We start from the raw sequence: 22,531 nt of genomic DNA on the forward strand, positions 1-22,531 counted from the left end.
TTCCTCCAATAAGGCCACACCTCCTAACCCCTCTCAAGTGCCATTCCCTGGTGACTAAGCATTCAGGTATGTAAGCCTAGGGGGCACCGGGTAGGCGTTCTGTTCAAACTGCCTGGCAGGACTTCTAGAATCCCTATGCTCTCATTTGGCACTCCTTACCCAGTTCTACCTCTAGTCAACTGACAAACATCTACACATCTACTGAGGATTGGAGTGGAACCACTAAGATGGACTCAGGTGGCCAGGTAGGGGCTTCTACTTTCCCCAACGGTGAGTTAGATCCATAAACTGTCAGTGGCCCCCTCAAAACCCAGTGACACATCTCATCCTATCTGAAGAACCATGCCATACTTGATTGGCAACTTCTACCTCAAGTCCTAAGGAGCTGGGTCATCTCTTCACGCCCAACAGTATCCTGAAATGGGAGAGGCTGGTTCTGGCCAAGGAAAGAGAAGGGGTGGTTTGTGCTGTACTGCCAGTCCCACTAGACAACAGCAGGTCTGGATCCTGCTGAGGGATTCCTCCCCTCCCTGCCTCCTGTCCCCTGAACATGGCAATGGGGTAGCTAGCCCACACACACTGAATAGATGACCCTTGGGATAATAAAGCTAGAGGAGAGAAGATCTAGTCTAATTTAATTGGTCCAACTTTAAATTGCTGCTGCTACCTGAGCCACTGGTTCAAGTCTGGAAAAACAAACTCACAACACTGTGAGGAACATCAGATGTGCCTGATGCTGAAGAAGATGCTAGACACCTTTGGACCACATGGAGGGGCATGCACTGTCTTCTACAGGAGCACATGACCAATGCCACCAGCCATACTAGCAGATCACAGACATAGCTTCTGGAGTCTTGGAACAGCAAAGACAGGACTGCTGACCAGCATGATCTCACAAGCCCAATGGGACAAGTGATCTGAAGTGTTCAGAGATGGAGACCCCATGGGTAAACATTTTACTTTGAGTGCCCAGCCTGAAAGGTAGCTGGATGGAAGTCTGACCTTGGGAGACAGGGTTCTGGTGGCTTCTGGAATCAGAAAACCCAGGACACTCAATTCTGCAACTCTGAGAAATATGTGCCTTGAGAGGCCAGCAGTTAAGTAGCAGCTGACACTAGAGCAACCTATGGCTGGTACCAGTTTCCAGGCTGTGTTTTCTCCACTGTTGGAACCTTGGTTTCACTCTTCTTAGCTGGGTGGTGAAGGAGAGATGCTGTCTACTATGGGCTCCAGTGGGTGGGCTCCAGAAGTTTTGATCATTTGAATCAGGCCTGTGTTACAGCTGTTATAGATGCTGTTACTCCTAAGGGGCACAGACCCCACATGACTTGCTCTTGAGTCCTCAGGTCTCACAGATGTTACTCCTGTTAAACCACACAGTGAAGATCTCCTGGCATGGAGGGTAGCATCCCCCAGCATTTGTACGTGTCTGTCCTTGGGAGTCAATTCTGGCATATCTTAAGCCCCAGGCCTCCACTGCTGTATTGTGACATCTCAGTTGACCTCTAGGTCAGACGTTGCTGATGTGGGCCTCCACTGTGGAGAAGGCAGAAGGATCCCTATTCTTGTCTGGGTGCTGCTCACGCCTGATGTATCTTGGCTTTCTCACTGAAACAGGGTCAAAGACAAGCTGAGTGAGAGATAGGTAAGTTTAGGTCTTTGCCTGCACTGTTGGCTCTCAGGAGCATATTGAACAGCCACAGGGCACAAAAGCCCATATATGGTATTTATTCTACCAAGAAACAGGCTCCACTTGCACAACAGCAATTTCTTCTAATGGAGGCTCCCGTAAGCTCAAGTATTTCCTATTAGACCCCCACCCCCACCTCACCCAGACCCCATTCCCCTGGGCCTGTATTAGAGCCCAGTTATTCCTTAAGACAAAAGCACAGATCACACTTGCATGTTGTGGTTTGCCCTGAAGTTATCTGTATTTTGATGCTAATTCCACTGACCCAAGGACAGAGGTGACTTCACCAGAACCACCTCCCCATTGAATCTGTAAAGTACAGGTGAAGGGCAGGTACAGGATAGAAGGAGGCCTGTCATTGGAGGAGAAGGAAGGATGGGCAGGAGAGAAGTTTGAAGGAAGAGGAGGAGAGAGGAATAGACAGGAGAGAGGAGAGGGGGAAAAGCCATGGCAGGTGATGTTAAGATTCTGCTCTGTGGGGGTTGGGGATTTAGCTCAGTGGTAGAGCGCTTGCCTAGGAAGCGCAAGGCCCTGGGTTCGGTCCCCAGCTCTGGGGGGTGGGGTGGGGGGGAATCTACTTTAAGATTCTGCTCTGCGTATTTACAGGTTGTTATTAATGTTCTCAAGGGATGGATGGTACCAGGCTTTGTATGTTTAAGTGGGCAATTATATCTTATCAATTGGATCTAAGATTATTGTGTTGTGTGTTCTTTTAAGTGACGGTTTGAGTGTAGGAAAGTGTGCGGCTGGGATGTGTTTCCGCCAAGATATCTAGCAGATACCTTGGGCACCGCGGTGCAGACCTAGTGGGATAAAAGACAACCGTACCTTTTTATTTTTATATTTTTACAACAACACTTGCATTATGTACTACATGGAGTTAGATGGCACCCTTTGAAGACAGGTCTGCACCCTGAGCTTTGAAGACCATGAACATAACCTTTATTTGAAAAAAGGTCTGTGCAGATTCTATTAGGATAGGAGGTGAGATCGCTCTAGATTAAAAAGGTAGGCTTTGAACCCAATGACTAGTAACCTCTTCAGAGGGAAAGAGAGACATGACATGTCTGATGTGGACACAAGCCACAGGAGGAATGAGATACTAGGAGCTGGAAGAAACACCAGGGATTCCCCATCTATCAGGCCTTGAAATGCATCTCTCTCACCCCAACATCTTGATTTTATTTATTTATTTATTTATTTATTTATTTATTTATTTATTTATTTATTGGCTCTTTTTTTCAGAGCTGGGGACCGAACCCAGGGCCTTGTGCTTCCTAGGCAAGCGCTCTACCACTGAGCTAAATCCCCAACTCCAACATCTTGATTTCTAATGTCTGGCTCCGAGAACTATCAAGGGATAGTTTCATTACAGTGGCCAGGGTGTGTATTTTGCTGCATAGTCACTAACTATAGTGCCACAGGTCCCTAACAACACCTGTAAGGTCCTCAGGGACAAGGCTGCTTTGGAGAACTTGAGACAGGTATTAATGGGAACAAGGTACGTCTAACTTCATCAAGGATCTACTTATCTTCAAAAGAAAGAAACAGTGTCACTGGTTCTCTATTCTGGACCACTGCACAAGGAAGACAATGGGATGGGAAAGAAGTTAAGGAAACCTGCTCTGGGGCTTGTAGCTGTGGAACCTCTGCTCATGGCCTCTTCTATACACTGGTTTACAAACACTCAGATAGGCCCACCAGGGAAAAGCTCTAGAACCAACCTTTCCCTTATAGCTCTCAAGAAGAGCTAGACTTGGACAAGGCTAGAGAAGAAGCAGGGAGTCTGGCCCTATGCTGAGAAGACAGCATGAAAACCATGTGGGTTGGTAAGAAAGAAGAGTAGAGCCTGCTGAATGCCTGTCCTTTCCCTGCCTTATGGGGCAGTCCTCTTAGCATATATGAAGGTAGATCAGGTCCCAGAGAGGGACCTTTATATGAGGGGATAAAAGCATAGAATAGGCTTTGCAGATCCCACAGTAAGACCCTTCCACCCAACTCCCATAACATGCTGCAGCCTGTACCTGAAGACTGTGGCAGGGGGACCATTGCAGCCTTGAAAAGAGAAAGGCAGAGTGAGACTTGGATGGCCTGGCACAGGTACACACACAACCCAGGTTCTCAGCCTAGTTGGATAGGTTACTTACTGTTTCACCAGGCTGCAGGACAGGGGCTGGGGAAGAAAATGGAGTGTCACACTGCTGCCCAGCAGCTGCCTCAGCTCTGAGTGCCCTGAGCACCCTGAGCCTGGGCAGCTGCTCAGCCACGTTTCTTACCTGGGGAACTCTAAGCAGCAGGGCCCAGCCTCACATGCTCAGCTGTAAGAGCATCCAAAGGCACTCTGTGTTGATGAGCGTAAGCACAGTGCTTTCCGGACACAGTGAGGTTCCTGTGCCTGCTCTGTACCTGTTGGGGACCCCCTAAACCCTGAGTGGGTCAGACTCTGGGTAGTACCTGTGAAGCTAGGCAGGTAGAAATTCAGCCATAGTGGGAAGTACCTCTGTCTCTCCTGTAGAAAACTTCCGGGAGCTTACTGGAGCGCTTGAGGTAGAAGAATCCAGCCACAGAGAGGATGAGGCCTGTGCTGATGAAGAGTGTCCCCAGGAAGAGGGAAGCTGCCACATGAGGACCCCCTGCAGACAAACCAACAGCTGCCAGGAGAGCCTGGGTTTGGGGAATGGATATCCAGAGTTTCTTTCTTAACCCCTGGGGCTCACCATTTCCCAAACCTACCTGAGCCCCTACTAGGTGCCAGCCACAGGTCAGAGCCAGGGCTCTGCTCTCAGCCTCCTTCATGAGCCCAACACATCTAGCCACAAAACGAGGACATCATATTGCCCACTCTCTCCTGGCCCAGGATAATTTCAGGCTCCAGAATTATCAGGTCCTGGGCTCTCTCCACTATACTGGCCTCAGCCTCTTGGAGTGACAGTCAAAGTCTCTAGCCTTGGCAGCAGGCACTTCTACTGTACTTGCTTTCTGATACACACAGTTGCCTTCTGCTTCTCTCCATTTGTTTGGGGTTAAGACTAGGGGGTTGGTAGTGGACAGAACAACTGCCAGCTACGGGAAGTGCTGCCCATTACTGTTGAAGGATGTGAGCCCAGGTTAGAGTGATATGAGCCCAGGTTGGAGTCCCTAAAGTGGCTCAGTCTCAGAAGAGGCAGTCTCCTACTGGAGCTCAGTATGGCTCCTGTGCCTCGGACATATTCTCTCCAACAGCACCAGGCCCACACCCTTCTCTTGCCTGCCTGATCACACTGTTAACCGGACCCATCCCTTCACCCTTTACTTCTTAGGCCTTCATTTAAGGTAAGCTTGAAGGCTCTGGAGATACAAGCATCAGGTGATAGGACATGCCCCTTCCTTGAACACAGATCAGGAGGCATGGCCTATGTGTTTACAGTCTCCTCTGAGGCCTACATGCTACAAGAGCAAGTTGGGATGGGGCAATGCAATCCTCAGGGCCTGGGGGTCACAGTGGACATGGAATGAGGCCAAGTGGGCACAAGTGGGTAGCAGTGAGGGCTGCTATTAAATAACTGAAACTCTTTGGAAACCACGAAGCGTCTTCCTCCCATGGCATCCCAGCACATGCCCATGCTCACACTAAACGACCCCAGCCACAGGGGATGCTAGACTAGTACTAACTCTAACGATGTGCTCCAGCTCCAGCCCCAGGTCACAGCCACAGCCACAGTTCTGGACTTATGAGCTAAGAGACTTACCAAAATGTGGCTGTCCAGGTGTCCCTGTGCTTCTGTTCATGGGAAACTGCATGCCCCGGCCAGTGACTGTGGGAGAGCAGAACTGAGGGAAGGCCTGGGCCATGCCTGGGACCCTCCTGAGGCCTCCACATATAGTTCTAAAGGGACATCTTAGTTAGAGATGAGAAAGCAAGGAGCAGTTCACTCCTACAGCTATCCTCAGTAAACAGAAAACTCAGGGAGGGATCAAAGGGGCTGCTCAGTTCCCTTGGTTTCTCCCCAAATTGGACAAGAAGACCCTTGTGAAGTATGGGGGAACTGGGACAGATAGCTAGAGAAGACATACGAATTCTGCACTCAGAGCCATTATATGTCGGGAGGGTCCCATTCCAGCACCGAACACAGCTAGCACTCCCATCTGCATTCCAGTGCCTGTAGCAACCTGCACCAGGAGACAGAATTTTTCAGCCAAAGTAAGTCAAGGTCATCTCATTGTCTTCTGTAAGCTTTTCTGTATTGTGATTTGGTAATTTTCAACTCAAAAACACTAACATGTTGTGGAAGTCTGTGGAGGCACAAGCTCCAATTCCAAAGAAAGAAGTAAACTCAGCAGGAAGCATACTGCTGTCAACCAAGTTCCTGCGGATGCTGTCACTAAGCCGTTTATTTTATTGGATACCTCAGGAGACTATTTAAAAGTGCTGGGGAAGGAAACCTAAAATAGGTCCTATCTGAAGATCTTGACTATCCACCAGAACCACTTCCTCCAGGATATAAGGCAGCTGCCTACCTTGTATCAGTGTAGCCCTTACGTGGGTCTCTACATGGGGCAGGTGTACATAGGTTTGTTTGCTGTCCCTGTGCCATTTCCCAGGGTCTCTGTAGCAGAATTGAGCGAAATTTCTATCCCAGATTGGTACTGACCAAAGCTAAACCTTCATGCTTGGAGTGACCCAGCCTGCACTGGCCAGTGATTTGTGGATAGCTGTTTCCCCTCAGGTGAGGGCATCCTGAAGACTGTCTTTGCCTTTACTTCTAACACTCCCAATCAAGAAATGAGCAGACATGTTCTATATATGTTGCCTGGGTACTAGAAGCCAAAGCTGGATATTGAGCAATATACAGAGCTAAAGCATGGGTCACTGAACCTTAATAATGAATGTTACCATGTCTGGTCTCAACAGATGGGTTGAGATAAGACAGAAGCCTTTCTGTGGTGGCAGACATAGTGTCAAGAACAATGGATAAGTGGTCTAAGAGGGACATCAGCCCATTCGAGCTCTAACAATGCTGTGGGCAAATGACCACACAGGAACAAAGTCCAACTGCTCAGTTCTACTTGTGTGGAAGAGTCCTGCTCAAACATGGAATCTTAAGCGAGAAATAGGTTTCCTACAGTGGTCTAACTTCCCTCCGTCCAGCAGTTCAAGCCATGAGTAGATCTCATTGGAGGTATGTATGTCTACTAAAGGCAAGACCAAGGAACATGGAGTCCTCAGTACAAAACCTAGTACAAAAAGTGAGATTCTCAGCAGGTGTGGTAGTGCATGCCTTCAATTCCAGCCCTTGGGAGACAAAGGCTGGTGGTCCTCTAGGAGATCCAGGCCAACCAGATCTACAGAGTAAGAATTGGTGGCAAAAAACAAAACAAACAAAAACGTGAGATCATCTCTAGAATCATCCCTTTTATTAATTTCCTGTGTTGAGATGCAGTTGACTCGATCAAGGGCTGCTGCTGCTGGATTGCTAAACTATATTTTTGGAAGAGGGTGGCCAGAGTCATGTGGTAGCCCTGAAGGTTCCTGTACACAAACTTGGTTATCTCCATTTCTGTACCTATGCCCAGAGACACCTTGGACTTTAAAAAAGAAACCCAGGAAAGTTTAACTGCTGGAACTTTAGGTTAGAGGGCTGATGAAGGCCCTTGGCATCCTCACATTTTCTCTGCTTACCCCAGAACAATGTCCTTTTCCCTTTGTAACTACACTCATCCTTGACCCCTACTCCACTCCAGCCTCGACATTTTGTCCAAGTCCTGCTCTCATGACACCTGACCAACGCTTTGAGGTGCTTGCTTCCCTGAGTAGTTCCTCTGGGTTTGTGTAGTTTTGAGTGTAATGGAACTCAGGACGGGTGCCAAGGAGTGCCCCTTGACAGATAAAGGGATAGGTCTGGGTCATTCTAGTCTAAAACAAGCAACAGCCCACAGTCCTGCCTCAGGACAGGTAAGACAGTGGGTGGCCTTGACACCTCGCTTGGGTCTTCCTCTCCTGGATGTCCCTATTCAATTTCTCTCTCCAGCTCCGACCTTCCAAGAATCTTTTGTGATTCAGGAACTTCACCTTTGGCGTGCTGACATTGAGGCTGGATTGTCCTCTGTAGTGGAGTTATCCTGTAGCCTCTGGCCACAGCACTCTGGCCTCCACCTCCAGAAGCATCATCCTGAACTCATTTAGTACAAGCTGTGATGATCAAAAATGACTTCCAACATTCCTAGATATTCCAGGGTCAAAATATCTCATGAGGTGTTGGAGAGATGGCTGGGCAGTTAAGTGCACTTGCTATTCCTAAAGAAAACCCGGGTTTGGTTCCTGTTCCTAGCATCCACGTGGAGTCACACGGTCATCCATAACTTACGTTCTAGAAGATCTTATACCTTCTTCTGGCTTTTGAGGATACCAGGTATGCATGTGGTGCACATACATATATTCATACTTATGTTTGTACGTATGTATACACACACACACACACACACACACACACAAACACACTCACACATAAAGTAAAAATACATAAATCTTTAAAAAAAAAAGATACCCCTAAAAGCTGCTGAGTTCTTGGAAGCACTGTCCTGGCTTAGTCTCCTCTGAGCCTTCTCCTCCCTGTGCCTTAGCCCTTTACAGAACAAGAGTCCCCCACAGGGTCCTTGCATGGAGTAGACAAAGGTATGGTTACATTGCTCAAGGAGAGTGCCCAGGTAGGTAGGCCTTCTTTGCACAATGTCACCCCAAGTTCTTCCATCCCCCCAGCTGTCTTATCACTGAGGAGTAAGAACACCCAGGAATGCTGGTGGAGTGGTGAATGGTCTGCAGTGTTGCTTACCTGGGCCACAGAGACCTGTACCTAGGCAGGTAGCATTGACGTCTACCACATCCATACAACACTCAGGTTGCTGGGCCTAGAGGAGAGACATCAGTGAGACGGGTTGGTAAGTACCTAGCTCATGTCAAGGACTGCATTGGTCTTAACAGGGCCTTATCTGTCTCATCACCCACAACCCCTAAACTCTCTAGGGTCAAGTGACATCTCGTCAATAAGTGAGTGTTCCTACTCTACTCCTACTGAAGCCTGTGTTGGCAGAGCTCAGGGAAAACTCCAGCCCTAGACAGAGATAAAACCTGGGAGTTACTAGTACAAACAGGTTGGGGTTACCTACCTGCCTATCTGCAAGTCTCTGAACTACATTGCTGTCACTATCCAACAGGTCCTTCTCGCACTGGCTGCAGGTCTAGACTGTGCAAAGTCTATGACCAGTGAACATTTGATAACTGAATGAGCCACCAAGTACAGGGCTAGAATCTGACCAGGTATTTCCAACACCAGCTACCCAGTCTCCCAAAGGCCTGCGAGGGTACAAACTAATGAATTTATATAAGGGGGCCTAGGGCCTGGGTCTTGGACAGCCTGGCATACTGTGGCACAGAACAAACAGCCCTAAAATAGAATGTTTAGACATAGTAAAGAGCTCAGAAGAAAGTCTTTGACTATCTCCTGCCCTTTACCTGCAAGGACAGGCTAAGGCCCTCATAGTGGTGCCCTCCCTTATTGATAGGGCAACCCCTGGTCTCTGAAGCCATAGGACAAGAACCTGAACAGCAGCCTCGTTAGGTCCCTAGTCAACGACCAGATCATACCCTCTGTCCATCCCTAGTCAACGACCAGATCATACCCTCTGTCCATCCCTAGTCAACAACCAGATCATACCCTCTGTCCAATCACATTTCTTAGAAATATCCCTGTTCCCCAAACCCCAACATAAATATACAGGTGTCTCTATTTCTTCTTCTTCTTTTTTTTTTTTTTAAGATTTATTCATTTATTGTATATAAGTACACTGTAGCTGTCCTCAGACACACCAGAAGAGGGCATCAGATCTCATTACAGATGGTTGCGAGCCACCATGTGGTTGCTGGGATTTGAACTCAGGACCTTAGGAAGAGCAGTCAGTGCTCTTAACCACTGAGCCATCTCTCCAGCCCCCTCTATTTCTTTATAGAAGCTTTCAAGAAATGTAAAACTTATATTGTTTGCCTTTTCTTTATTTTTAATTTCTAAATTTTATTTATTATTATTGTTTTATTTTGAGGCAGGATTTCTTTCATTATATAGCTTTGGCTGGCCTGGAACTCACTGTGTAGGCCAGGGTGGCCTCAAACTCATCCATCTGCCTCTGTCTACTGAGTGCTAAGATTAAAGACGTATGCCATGATACTCAAGATGTTTCACTTTTTATTATTGTTGTATATGTGAGTAGAGGCATGCACATGGAGGTCAGAGGACAACTTCTGGGAATCCTTTAACTGTGGGTTCCAGGGACCAAACTCATCAGGCTTGGCAGCATGTGCCCTTACCTGCAGAGACATCCTGTTGACCCTGTTTAGTTTTGTTTTTAAGACAAGGTTCCAGTCAAGTGGTGGCATGTCTTTAAATCCCAATACTCCAGATCTCTGAGTTTGAGGCTAGCCTGGTCTACAGAGCAAGTTTCTGGACAGAGAAACCCTATCTCAAAAGAAAAAAAAGAAAAGAAAGAAAAGAAAGACAGACAGACAAGGATCCATTATGTAGGCCAGTCCTACTGTCTCAGACTCCTGTGGAATAGGATTACAGGTTTGTATGACCACGCCTGGCACGTCTGTTTTTGTGACCTGAGGGTAACTGGGACACAGCATGGGAAAGATCAAGGCCCAGTGCACCAGTCATCCCTTTCATTACCCTTGGCCAAGTCAGCAAGGGATTCCCTATACCATCACCCCAAACAGTGAGGCCGCCATCCTGCCTGGCTTGGGAAGCAGAATAATAAATGGCACCCCCATTGAAGATACCAAAGCTCACCCCACAGGAGTGTCACTGGTTCTGTTGAACTACTTCTGGTGGGAGCTAAGATGCCTGACCATGTGTGCCTAGCAGTCCTGAGCTCTCCTGAGTTAGCAACTGAGAGCGGCAGCTCTGAGGGTAATCAGATTCTGCAGAGACTGTAAGTCAGGTATAGCAGCAGGTAGGTCTGCCAAAGAATCTTCTAGAAAGCAGAACAAAACAGGTGACAGGTAGATTCCAGGTATCTCTAATCTAACCCTAGCAGTAGACTCCAAGGGGATTCTACCTGGGTTAGGCTAACATCAGCAAACCCTAAGTTCAAAGACTGAAATTTTTGTGGGGTAAAGATCCATTGCCTGTGAAGAGGCTTCAACTTGCCACTGGGTACAGGATTACCTACCTTGCTTTCTGTGGATTTGCTCATGCCTCCCACCACAAGGCCAGTCAGGAGCATGAGACACTGCAGTGCCATGCTGGGGAGCTGGCAGGGAGATCTGCAAGACAGAACAGTGTGTAAGGAGGTGGCGCTAGTAAGGGTGGGTGGGGGCTGAGAGGGACATAACTGGGAGGACAGACCAAGGCAGGGAGGGTGAGGCTTTAATGGAAAGGGTGGGGTAGTTTTCAGGGAAGGCATATGTAGTCAAAGTACAGATACCAGCTCCTCAATTAGTCAACATTGACAGGACTGGGGGGAGCTCACCGGCCTGATCACTGTAGTTTTAACTCAAAACTCAGGAACCAGGGCAGGTGGGCAAGGCCTTGATTGAGAGGGATGACCTGGTGGTGCTCCTTCTAAAAACACCGTGTTCTCAGGATTTTGAAAGCAAGACCACTGTGCCTCTCATTTTCCAGGATGTAGACACACATTTCTCCTAGTGAGCTCCTAATCAGGTTAAGCACTACTAAAAAGACTTGGTTTCCTTCTGGGTAGCTAGCTAGGGGTTTGGGTAAACATGGGTTCATTAGGGATTCTCAGTGATACAGTATACTGCCTTTCTGACCTTGGGGAAACAGGATGTAAAACCTTGCTTGGTCCAGAGTAAAACCCAAGCCTAAAAATGTACAGGAACAAGCCAGGCATAGTGGCACACACCTTTAATCCAAGCACTCAGGAGACAGAGGCAGGATGGGAGATGGCTCAGCGGTTAAGAGCACCGACTGCTCTTCCAGAGGTCCTGAGTTCAATTCCCCAGCAACCACGTGGTGGCTCACAACCATCTTTAACAGGATCCCATGCCCTCTTCTGGTGTGTGTGAAGACAGCTGCAGTGTGTGCTCATATAAATAAATCTTAAAAAAAAAAAAAGGGAGACAGAGGTACCAAACAAACAAAAAGTGTAGTCACGGGGGCTGGAGAGATGGCTCAGCGGTTAAGAGCACCGACTGCTCTTCCCGAGGTCCTGAGTTCAATTCCCAGCAACCACATGGTGGCTCATGACCATCTGTAATGGGGTTGGGTGTGTCTGAAGACAGCTACAGTGTACTTATATACATTAAGTAAATAAATAAATCTTTTAAAAAAAAAAGTGTAGTCACAAGAGGAAGGATCCGGAGACCAAGAAAGAGCACAAATATTGCAAGAAGAGTTAAACCTTAGAACACTTGGTTCCTGCAAACTGCTACCTTTGTGCTTACACGCTTCATTGTTAGTGTAATAGAGGAAAACACGCGCCTACCTCAAAGCCTAGCAGTAATATCATGTGTACAGTCTTAATAATTTCTCCTATTTTTGAGATAAGGGTTTCATATATTCCTTGGCTGACTCTGAACTCAATCTGTAACAATACTACTTTTTTTAACTTTTGAAAAAATTTTACATATATGGTGTTTGTCTGCATATATGTCTGTGTATATGACCAGGCCTGGCACCTGCAGAGGCCAGAACAGACATGGGAGCTACTGAACTGCAGTTACAGTTGCAAGCTGCCCTGTGGGTGCTGAGAATAGAACACAGGTCCTCTGCAAGAGCAGCCAGTACTTTCAACTGCCGAAACATCTCTCTCCACCTCTCTCATCTCCTGCTTCTACCACTGAGCACTGTGATTACAGACAGGCGATATCAAGCTCGATTTATGCAGGGTTGAGGATTGAACGCAAGGCTTTGTGCATACTAGGTAAGTAACTGAGCTACACCCATTCCTTTTAACTTTTTCAAGAACCACTTTATTTTATGCATATGAATGTTTTAACTGTGAGTACGTAATCACGTGTGCTTAGCGCCTGCAGAGGATAGAAAAGGGCATCAGATTCCTGGAAATGGAGTCACAGCCATGTGGTTCCTAAAAACCCAACCTGGATCCTTTGCAAAAAGAAGTGCTCTTAACCACTAAGCCATATCTCCAGTCTCTCCCCAAAATCCCTTTTACAACAAACTTATGTTAACTCATAAGGTGGTACTTATAAATCAGTCAGTCCAAAATAAGATTTAAGAAATATTTTTTGCCATAAAGTTATCTCTTAAAAAACAAAAAACTTTTTTGGTCTCCAGATCCTTCCTCTTGTGACTGCACTTTTTGTTTGTTTGGTACCTCTGTCTCCTTTTTTTTTTTTTTTTTTAAGATTTATTTTTTTTTATTTATATGAGCATACTGCAGCTGTCTTCAGACACACCAGAAGAGGGCATGGGATCCTGTTAAAGATGGTTGTGAACCACCATGTGGTTGCTGGGGAATTGAACTCAGAACCTCTGGAAGAGCAGTTGGGATTGGTGCGTGACTTTAATCCCAACAGCAGGAGGCAGAGGTAGGCAGATCTCTGTGAGTTCGAGATCAGCCTGGTCTACAGAGCAAGTTCCATAACAGCCAGGGCTACATAGAGAAACCCTGTCTTGAAAAGCAAACAGATAAATAATAACAGCAACAGAAAGTCAGCAGGGTATGGTCTGGTCTACCTAGTGAGGTTCAGGCTAGCCAGAACTACATAGTGGGTTTCTCAAAAAACAAAACCTGGATGGGAGAAATGGCTGAGTGGTTAACCACTGGAACGCTGGCTGTGTTTCCAAAGGACCTAGGTTCAATTCCTATCACCCACATAGCAGATATCTATAATTTCAATTCCAGTGGGGTAAAGCTTCTGAGAGCACTGCACGCATGTGGTACATAGACATGCATGCAGCCAAAACACCCAATCATATTAAAGGAAAATAAAAAATAAAACTTTAAACAGTTACCTCTTAAGAGACCCAAGATGTAGCTCAGTTGGTAAAGTGCTTGTGCAGCATAAACAAAGCCCTGAGTTTTATCCATTAGCGTAAGTTGGTGTGGTGGCACACGCCCCCTAATCCAAACACTTGGTAGTACACCGCTACATAGTAAATTCAAGACCAGCCTGAAATACCATGAGACCTTGTCTCAAAATAATAATGATGATGGTGATGATGATGATAAGTTACCTCTAGGAAGACTTTTTACTTAGCAGAGGCCATTGAAGCATTGAAATAGCAGGTAAGCTGGGCATCTCCAGTTCTGGAACAATAGTAGTCTGAGCTTCCTAGGTAGAGGAAGTCTAAGAGAATGCAGAGAAGTTTCAGTTTGAGGCTAAAAATGGCCTGGGGCAGTGGGGAGCCCCACTTGAGGGATTATGGGGGTCCACACGATCCTTAGGGGTTCAGGATGATATAGATCTAGTCCTATCAGCAGGGGAAGTGGGAATTTGTACTGTAATTCACTTTATACTGGATTTAAGCCAGGACTGTCAAGGCAATGACCACTCTGCGAGGGGCAAGAGGTGGTGCTCAGGCCTGCAGTTCTGTGAAGTCTTACCCAGCGCCTTTCCGGCACTCATTAGTACATGCTTTTTTATTTGTTTCAGTAATGCATGCTGTCCTTGACTTAACTCTTCTTTCTAAGGTGTGAAATCTTCTTAGAGACATATTTATATTGTAGTCTGGCTGCCCGCCTCTCAACTGTAGGATGTACTCAAATTTCAACTTTTCCATAGACCGTATTTCTCTGCCCTGGAGGAAAACTCCCAGATGTTAAATAGACCCTTCTGCTCTCTCTCTGGTCAAGTAAAAAAGCCCAACATTTTAACTAACACTGCCATTTGTTACGTGTCAACTGTACTAAAGCATAATTTCCACACAATAACCAACCAACTTGTCTATTTAAAATAGACAAGTCAGGGGGTTCTGGAAAAATATGTACCTGTGAGGCCACCACTGCAACAAAAAAAAGCTACCAGTATTGGAGCCTTCTATGAGCCCTCCTTCCTCAACCTACAGCCCCAGGAAACCAAGCTGACCTTGTCACTACAAAGCAGTTATAATTTCATATTAATAGTACAGACAAGGGGTTGGGGATTTAGCTCAGTGGTAGAGCGCTTGCCTAGGAAGCGCAAGGCCCTGGGTTTGGTCCCCAGCTCCGAAAATAAAGAACCAAAAAAAAAAAAAAAAATAGTACAGACAATATACATGGCTCCTTTCATTCAGCACTGAGGATCTCTAGGTGTACTTGGTTATGTGCTCTGTTCATTACTATGTGATTGTGAGGAGGCTATACCTCATTTCCTTTACCTATTACCTGCTCACAGGTTCCTGGGCTGATTCTACTACTTTGGAAATCATGGGGCCTTGAGGACCTTATGTGAACCTGTATTTCTATTTCTATTTCTCATAGGTAAATACCAAGGAACTTGTGCTGGATCAGAGAGGTATGTTTAGCCTGTCACACTTTTAGGAGTACTTCTTTACTTCCCCACCAGCAGAGAAGAGCTCAAAGGTGTTACACCCTCACCATTGTCTGGTGGGCACCTAGTGGTATCCTAGGTTATAAGCATTCATGACTAGCAATGGTTGGCATCTTTTCATGACGTTGTCACACGTGGGTCCTATTGAACTGTCTTTTCTCATCTATTATGTGTTTTAACTGGATTATCTTCCAATTAGAGATGGTGGTTCTGTAACAGGTGCTTATTCACTGCGTGTGTCTGTGTGTGTGCATGAGTATGCACATGCATGCCATGAAATGCGTGCTGTAGCATGTATGTGGAGATCAGAGAACAGTTAGTTCTCTTCTTTTACCATGTAGGTTCCAGAGATCAAATTCAGGTTGTCAGCCTTGGCTGTAAACCCTTTTACCTACTCCGCCATTCCACTGGTTTAGTCATTCTGAATAAAATTTTTAAAGTTTTGATTATTTGTTTATGTTATATATACGCACCTGCTGTGCCATGCATGGACGTCAGAGGACAACCTGTGGGAGTCAGTTCTCTCACTATGTGGGTCCTATACTTTTCTGTTGTGTGCAGTGTATACGCCAGAAGTCAGCATTAATTACTCTCCACTTTATTTTGGTATTTTGTGTGGTGCATGTGTGTGTACATGTGTATGGGTTCACTCTCATGGCTCATGGGTGCTCAGAGAGAGACATATCTTCCTTTATCACTCTCCACCATTTTTTTGTTTTGGAGACACAACAAAACTAGAACTAGTTGTGAAGGCCATCTGGCCTTGAACTTACAGAAATTCCCCTGCCTCTACTTCTCGGATGCTGGAATTAAAGGTGGGTCACTATGCTCAGCCCTCCACTATATTTTATATTATGTAGCTACACAAGGATTAGTAGCCTTGGATACCACTGAAGGTTGGGCACCACCTCTTATTTCCCTGGTAACACTACAAAGGAAAATATCCTAAATGCCCCCTTAAGCATCCAGGTCAAAAAAATGGAATACTTCTGGCCCTGGATAGTGACATAACATACTGGCATGTGCCAAAGATTAAAATGTTACATACTGGGGTTGGGGATTTAGCTCAGTGGTAGAGCGCTTGCCTAGGAAGCGAAAGGCCCTGGGTTCGATCCCCAGCTCCAAAAAAAAAAAAAAAGAAAAAAAAAATGTTACATACTATTGTATTCTCTCTTAAAAGATAATCTAGGCCAGGCATAGTGGCACACACCTTTAATCACAGCACTTTCAAGGTCAAGGCAGAGGCAGAAAGCTCTCTGTGAGTTTGAGGCCAGCTTGTCTACAAGTGAGATCCTGGCTTAACAAATAAATATAAAAAAAAAAAGTAAATTGATCTGGTGGTTGAAGAACTGAAAATAAGTGTGCTCAGTCCTAAATAGGACATCTATTTCAACCTTCCCCTCCCCAAGGCTTGGGGAAATTGTGGAAGAGAGGATAGAAAGAGTTTAAAAGCCACGGGATGGGAAATAATGTTGTAAACTGCTATCTTGTGAACATTATGTAACCGTTGCACACAGGAGCTCACTGAAGCTAGGGCTACTTGTGCAAGATCAAACTAACAACAAGATCAGCTAATATTCCAGCAGACAGTGTTAACTGAATTCAACAGGTCACAAAAATAAAAATAAAAAAGCATCAAGAGTGGTGGCACAGGCTTTTAATACCCCGGAGGCAAAGGTTGAGGGATTCCTGAATTTGAGACCAGCCGAGGCACCGACAGAACTCAACCTTAGTCTTCTTCTGCAAGAGCAGAGAGTATTTTTAATTGCCAAGTCATCTCTCCAGCACACAGTTGGATTTTTAGAAAAGATTTAATCTTAACTAGGTAATTACAGGTTATATATTTATGAACATAAATGCAGGTGCCAGTGGAAGTCAAAAGAGGGAAATGGACCCTAAAGTTGGAGTTACAGGTGATTGTGTGACATGAATACTGAGACTGGAACTCAGGTTTTCTTGTTGAATAGTGGTTCTTAACCACTAAGCCATTTTGCCAGCCACTGCCACCACCACCACCACCACCACCACTACCACCACCATCTGGTTTTATTAAGACAGGGCTTTTCTCTGCAGCCCTGACTATCCTGAGGCCTGGAACTCAAGAGATTTGCCTGCCTCTGCCTCCCAAATGCTGGGAATGTGTGTCACCATTGCCTGGTAGCAGTGTTCTTTAAACGAGTTACTTTATAGATCCTAATTAACATGAGGGACAAATGCAAGCCAGTTCTGAAGGTTGTGACAGATGCTGTTAGTGGACACAAGAGCTCACCTAAGATGAGCTTAAGCCCACCAAGATAAGTGCTTGCTTTGTTTTGGGGAAGACTATTAAGGTCAGGATGTGGAAGTCAAGAAAAGAAACTATCAGCTGGGTGATGGGGCCTTTGATCCCAGCCTGGTCTACAGAGTGAGTACCTGGCCACCCTGTCTCAAAAAGGAAAGAAAAGTGGGGAGAGGGGAGAAGAGGGTGGTTTAGAGAGGAGAGAGGAGAGGGGAGAGAGGAGAAAGAAAACTTTTTGTATAATTCAGATCTGTAGTTTCTTCTACAAGCTTCTAAAAATAAAAACAGACTCAAATTATTGTCGGGCTCTTAACATAGTTACCAGCCTATGTTTGTGACCTGAATCAACCTGGTGAAGCCCATGACTTTCTTGCAGGATCTATAGTAGAGGAGAAGCAAGGGTTGTACAGCAAGGTCTCAAAATGTGAGAAAGCCCCGGATTCAAATCCTGACCCCCCCCCCACCTAGGACACACACGCACACATTAAAAAAAAAAAAAAAAACAACCAACCAACCAAACAAACAAACAAAAAAAAAGCCTGGTTTTGCCTTCTTCGTACACTGCAGTGATACTAAAAAAACCCAACAAGATTACGGGCCAATAGACGCAAGTTAGAAGCTGGCAGGGGCTACGTGGCCAAACCCTTCCCCAAAACAAAAACAAAATACTGGGCTAAGTTCGACACCTTTAAATTTAATAGGCCTACTGAGTTGAGAATTCGGTAAGAATACAGTTGCGTGGAGAAACTACAAGGGCCAAAAGCCTTTTGCGGTAGGATTTGTAATACGCTGATACAGTGGTTCTCACAGCAAAGTCCTCAAGAAGACCACATCCCGTGGCAGGACCTGGACCACTTCATGACACCAACAGACCAACGGAAGTCCCTCATCTCCCACGTCCTGCTCCGCTCGGCTCCGCGCACCTCCGTGCTGCCTGCGGTTCATTCTTCCCTTTCAACCTCCCCTCCCTCCATCTGTCCATTCGCGCAACCACCATGCTCCACTCCCGGCTCCATCCGTACCGCCTCATCACTGACAAAATGTCAGGCAGACAGGGTGGGTACTGTCCCGCTAGGCCTTAGATGAGTCCTGGAGTCTGGGCTACCCGGAGCCTTTATCGTGTAGTTGCAGCAGCCACCTCCGTCAGACCTGGGCCTCCACTCACCACACACCAGGCAGGTTCCTCTTTCGTACCGGCCGCCTAGCGAACGCCCCGCGAGCGCCCCCTGGGACTTGTAGTCTCTCATCCTCCCACGCCCAGGCATTGGCGAGGGCTGCTTTAGGCAAAAAAAACTACAACTCCTAACGGCCCCCTCGCCCAAGTGCGTTTGTACAGGATTCTCTCCAGGCAGTTTGGCTTGCATTCGGAGTTCTGATTGGGAAATGTAGTCCAAGAGAACTTGAACCTAGGGAGGGGAAGGGAAAGAGTAGTGTGGGAGAGAAACGACTACATTTCCCAATACTCCTAGCGGCGGCCAATCATCTTAGTCCTTGTTAGGTGGCGAGCTACCAGTGCTTGACTTGATTCTAGGGTATGGGGTGTGACCTCCGCCTTCCTCGGCAGCTCTCCCTTTCAGAGGATCACAAAAGATCTATGAACTGCCCCTCAAGGCTACGGTAGCCTTTGCAATATTTGACTGGCCATAGTTTGTGATTGAGGTGGGTAGGTGCTTTTTCTTTTTTTTTTTTTTTTTTTTTTTTTTTTTTGCTTTCTATTTCTCTCTCTCTCTCTCTCTATATATATATATATATATATATATATATATATATATATATATATATATATATACATATATATATATATATATGTGTGTGTGTGTGTGTGTGTGTTTTTTTTTTTTCCTTCAGAGCTGAGGACCGAACCCAGGGCCTTGAGCTTGCTAGGCAAGCGCTCTACCACTGAGCTAAATCCCCAACCCCTGTGAACACTTATCAAGTTCAAATTAATCCTTTTGTAAAAAATCTGGGCTTTCTAATTTATCTTTGGTGTGTCTGCTCGGAGATCTGGACTCCGGTTCCTCCCAAGTGGGAGGCCACACCCACGCTAAGCTGAGCATGGAGCATCTGAGGTCACCAAGTGGAATGTTAGGAGGAGTGGCTACCTGATCACCCTGGTCTCTTTCACTTTGGAGGCCCCAGGTAGTTAGGCTTCTTCACGGAAGCTATCCTAGATGTGCCACACAAGGAGGAGGCATTGTACTTTTTTGCGGTCCATCAACTTACGTCTTCTCTGAAATGGGGTTGGACCATTAGGCAGCACCTGGATAAGGGTGCACCAGGGCTATGTTTTGAATAAAGATTAGAGAGTATCTGTCGGGCTTGGTCCTGGTTTTCTCTCCCTGGTCTCGAGCCACCAGCAGTGCAATGACATCGCTAAGCATTTGCTCTCCACCCGGCCTTCCTCACTTCCTAGATACTGACATGACCTGAGTTTCTCTGATCTGGTAGAGCTGGTCCGACAACTCCGCATTCTTTGCACAACAATAATTTACTCCTCCCTGCAACTCAACCCTAAAGCTCAGTGGATCCAAGAATTCAGAGTTAGAGACGTGGGCCATGGTAAAATGGGCTGGATTCTTCCCAAATTAGTGACATCAGCACAGACAGAATTTCTGTTTGTTTTTTGTACTTCCTCTGGGTCCCCTCCCCCCAAAAAAACCCTAGTATTTCTGGCAAATACTAGGAAAAGCATGTCTTTGAAAGGGTTGTGTGCGTGTATGCTCATCAGAGATTTGGCATCCGTTGAGCATGGGCTAAGCAGTGAGTGTGAGGGGATGAGTCATACTCTAAGCACCTTAACTTTACCGTCTATCCCTAGTCCATATCTGTCCCAGAAGATTTTCAATCAACTTTAGACTGCAAACTGACCCAAGACCTTCCTCTTAGCTTCCTGGAAGCCAGTATTCTTCTGTTTGCCTTTGGAACAAGGTATAAAACTCTCAGCTCCTCCAGCGCCATGACTGCCTGGACACTGCCATGCTACCTACCTTAATGATAATGGACTGAACCTCCAAACCCATAAGCCAGCCCCGATTAAATATCCCTTATAAGAGTTGCCTTGGTCATAGTGTCTTCTCAGCAGTGGAAACCCTAAGAGACCCAGTAAGGCCAGGGTAATGAGGGAAACAAATATCCCCCATCTTGAACTCCTCTCTCCCTAACCAGCTTTTGACTGACATTACAACCTTCCTGGGCCCCTGATAAAAATGCTGTAATTTTGTTAAGAAGCATCTGTAGATGAGATTACATGACCCCTTATCATTAATAAAAAAAAAAAAGACTATAATATCAAATCCTAAAGAAACTCAGGACAAATGGCTAACTGTGGTGTCTACTAGCATACAAAAGTGTCTAGGTTCACTCAGTACCCATGGCTACTCTCACCCCACCCTACCCTAAATCTCTAACCCAGAGGCTTTACTTCCCTTGCCCCACTCTCTTTCCTATCTAAACCTACCATTTCAGCCATTCACTCTCTCAGTCCTCTTCTCTTGATTGCCCTTCTTGTCCTTCTCTCTTCCTTTCTTGATTCCCCCACCTCCTCTCATGGCCCAGTTTAGTCTGGTGGCCGTGTTCCATATGCTACTTTCTCTCCCTACTCTGAACTCTTCCAGATCCTCTGGGTGTCCCCCCCTCCCTCAATTTACAATAAAAACCTTTTCAACCATATCTAGGAGCAGTCATGTCCTCATTTTTATTCAATTTCCAGTTTCTCTCCCCTCCTCCCACTCCTTCCTGATTGTTGTCTCAACATGTAAACTCTCAGCTATGGCTCCAGGGTCATGGCTGGCTGCCTGCTTCCGTGCTCCACGTCATGATGATCATGGACTCATTCTATGAAATTGTAATCCAGTTAAATGCTAAATGCTTTCTCTTTTGTTTCCTCATTGTGTCTCTTCACAGGATAGAAAAATAACTAAGACACACATTATCACAGATTTAGCATGCTCCCCCACAATTCTATCAAAAGGGCATATGCATACCCTGTCCAAAAGAGATGTGCACGGAGTGAATGTGTTTAGTATGTGTCCTACAGCAGGATGGACACACACACACACACAACACACACACACACACACACACACACACACACACGTTATAATACTGGAGAGTCATCTCTAATGGCACAAGTCTTGGTTCACACGGAAGAGAAGGAGACAAACATCAAAGCTGATCGGGATAAGTTAATTTTAGTTACATTAATGGTAAAATGGCCTCAGTGGTCTGGATGAGGAATAAGAATGCTATTAGAACCTGGTTAAAGTAAATTAGATTTTTTTTTGTGCGTTTTAGTGCATATTTTAGGTAGGATTAACACCAAGGATTAATTGATAAGGGAAGAACAGAAACACACTACAAATATGTCACAGTAAATACAGTGAGGGGATTAGAGGAAGTCGAGAGTTAGTGTGATACGGTATGCATACGGCCATGTTGAAAACACCCGAGCCCTCAGAACCATGGAACAATTGATAATACCATTATCCATATGGAACAGGCTCAAGAGAAATACAAGGCTTTTCAAACAGCAAGGTATGAGTGCTTATGGGTGATTGATCAGTGTATGCAAGCTTTGCAAGTGCAGCTTCTTCCTCAGGAATGTTTGTAGGGTGAGACTGGTTGCTTAGAGAGATCTATTGAGACAACTAATCCCTTCCTCTGTGCTGTGCCAAATTAACACACTGAGGCTCCAGATCATGGTGATAGTGTAATATTAGAGAACTCCACCCGATCCCAACTTCACTGTCTGTGTGTCTGTCCTCTCTTCAACCCTTCACTGCCCTTACCCAAGGCTCCAGGACCCAAGCTGCTCAGGACTTGGCAAATCAATATCAAAGCATAGAAAACTGGGCTGGAGACAGCACTGGGAGGAAAGTTCAGGCTGACACATCAGAGGACACCTGTCTGTCTTTTTCTTACCAATTTTAGAGGCTAGTCAGCTACTTCTGCTTTTCAACAAAGTTCTTTGTCAGTGGCGACCTCTTGATTCAAGTGTAGTATGTTCAGCCTCTCTCAGCAGTGGGCAGAATTGAGTTTCTCTTCGCTCCAGGTGCCAGGCCTAACACCTGGCAGTCTA

The 22,531-nt window shown here is 46.0% G+C and overlaps 2 protein-coding genes across 6 annotated transcripts in view; both read right to left on the reverse strand.

Moving 5' to 3' along the window:
* Nucleotides 1-22,531, reverse strand: part of LOC116891772 (ubiquitin-conjugating enzyme E2 R2) — a 618,378-nt gene that overhangs the window by 160,557 nt on the left and 435,290 nt on the right. The window lies entirely within an intron of this gene.
* C1H1orf159 (chromosome 1 C1orf159 homolog) lies at nt 619-18,859 on the reverse strand. Of its 5 annotated transcripts, none has more exons than XM_032892988.1 (10): nt 18,620-18,858; nt 13,882-13,994; nt 10,892-10,985; nt 8,500-8,575; nt 5,744-5,839; nt 5,419-5,484; nt 4,189-4,323; nt 3,838-3,863; nt 3,715-3,745; nt 619-1,608 (listed from the first exon to the last, which is right to left on the reverse strand). In XM_032892988.1, the coding sequence occupies exons 3-10, from the start codon at nt 10,961-10,963 to the stop codon at nt 1,511-1,513; spliced, it is 600 nt and encodes a 199-aa protein (XP_032748879.1). In that variant the 5' UTR covers nt 10,964-10,985; nt 13,882-13,994; nt 18,620-18,858; the 3' UTR covers nt 619-1,510. The 5 variants fall into 5 exon arrangements, with proteins under 5 accessions (XP_032748879.1, XP_032748870.1, XP_032748888.1 ...); XM_032892979.1 differs by having other exon boundaries at nt 18,477-18,858; XM_032892997.1 differs by lacking the exon at nt 13,882-13,994 and having other exon boundaries at nt 18,620-18,859.

This window comes from Rattus rattus, chromosome 1, assembly GCF_011064425.1.
Source record: "Rattus rattus isolate New Zealand chromosome 1, Rrattus_CSIRO_v1, whole genome shotgun sequence".
NCBI lineage: Eukaryota > Metazoa > Chordata > Mammalia > Rodentia > Muridae > Rattus > Rattus rattus.

Coding starts and splice junctions, on each gene's coding strand:
- C1H1orf159 (XM_032892971.1), bottom strand. Junction 5,840..8,499: donor TACAGGTCTCTGTGGCCCAG/GTAAGCAACACT, acceptor CTCCTGGTGCAG/GTTGCTACAGGCACTGGAAT. Junction 1,609..3,714: donor CCCCCTGCCACAGTCTTCAG/GTACAGGCTGCA, acceptor ACCCTGTTTCAG/TGAGAAAGCCAAGATACATC.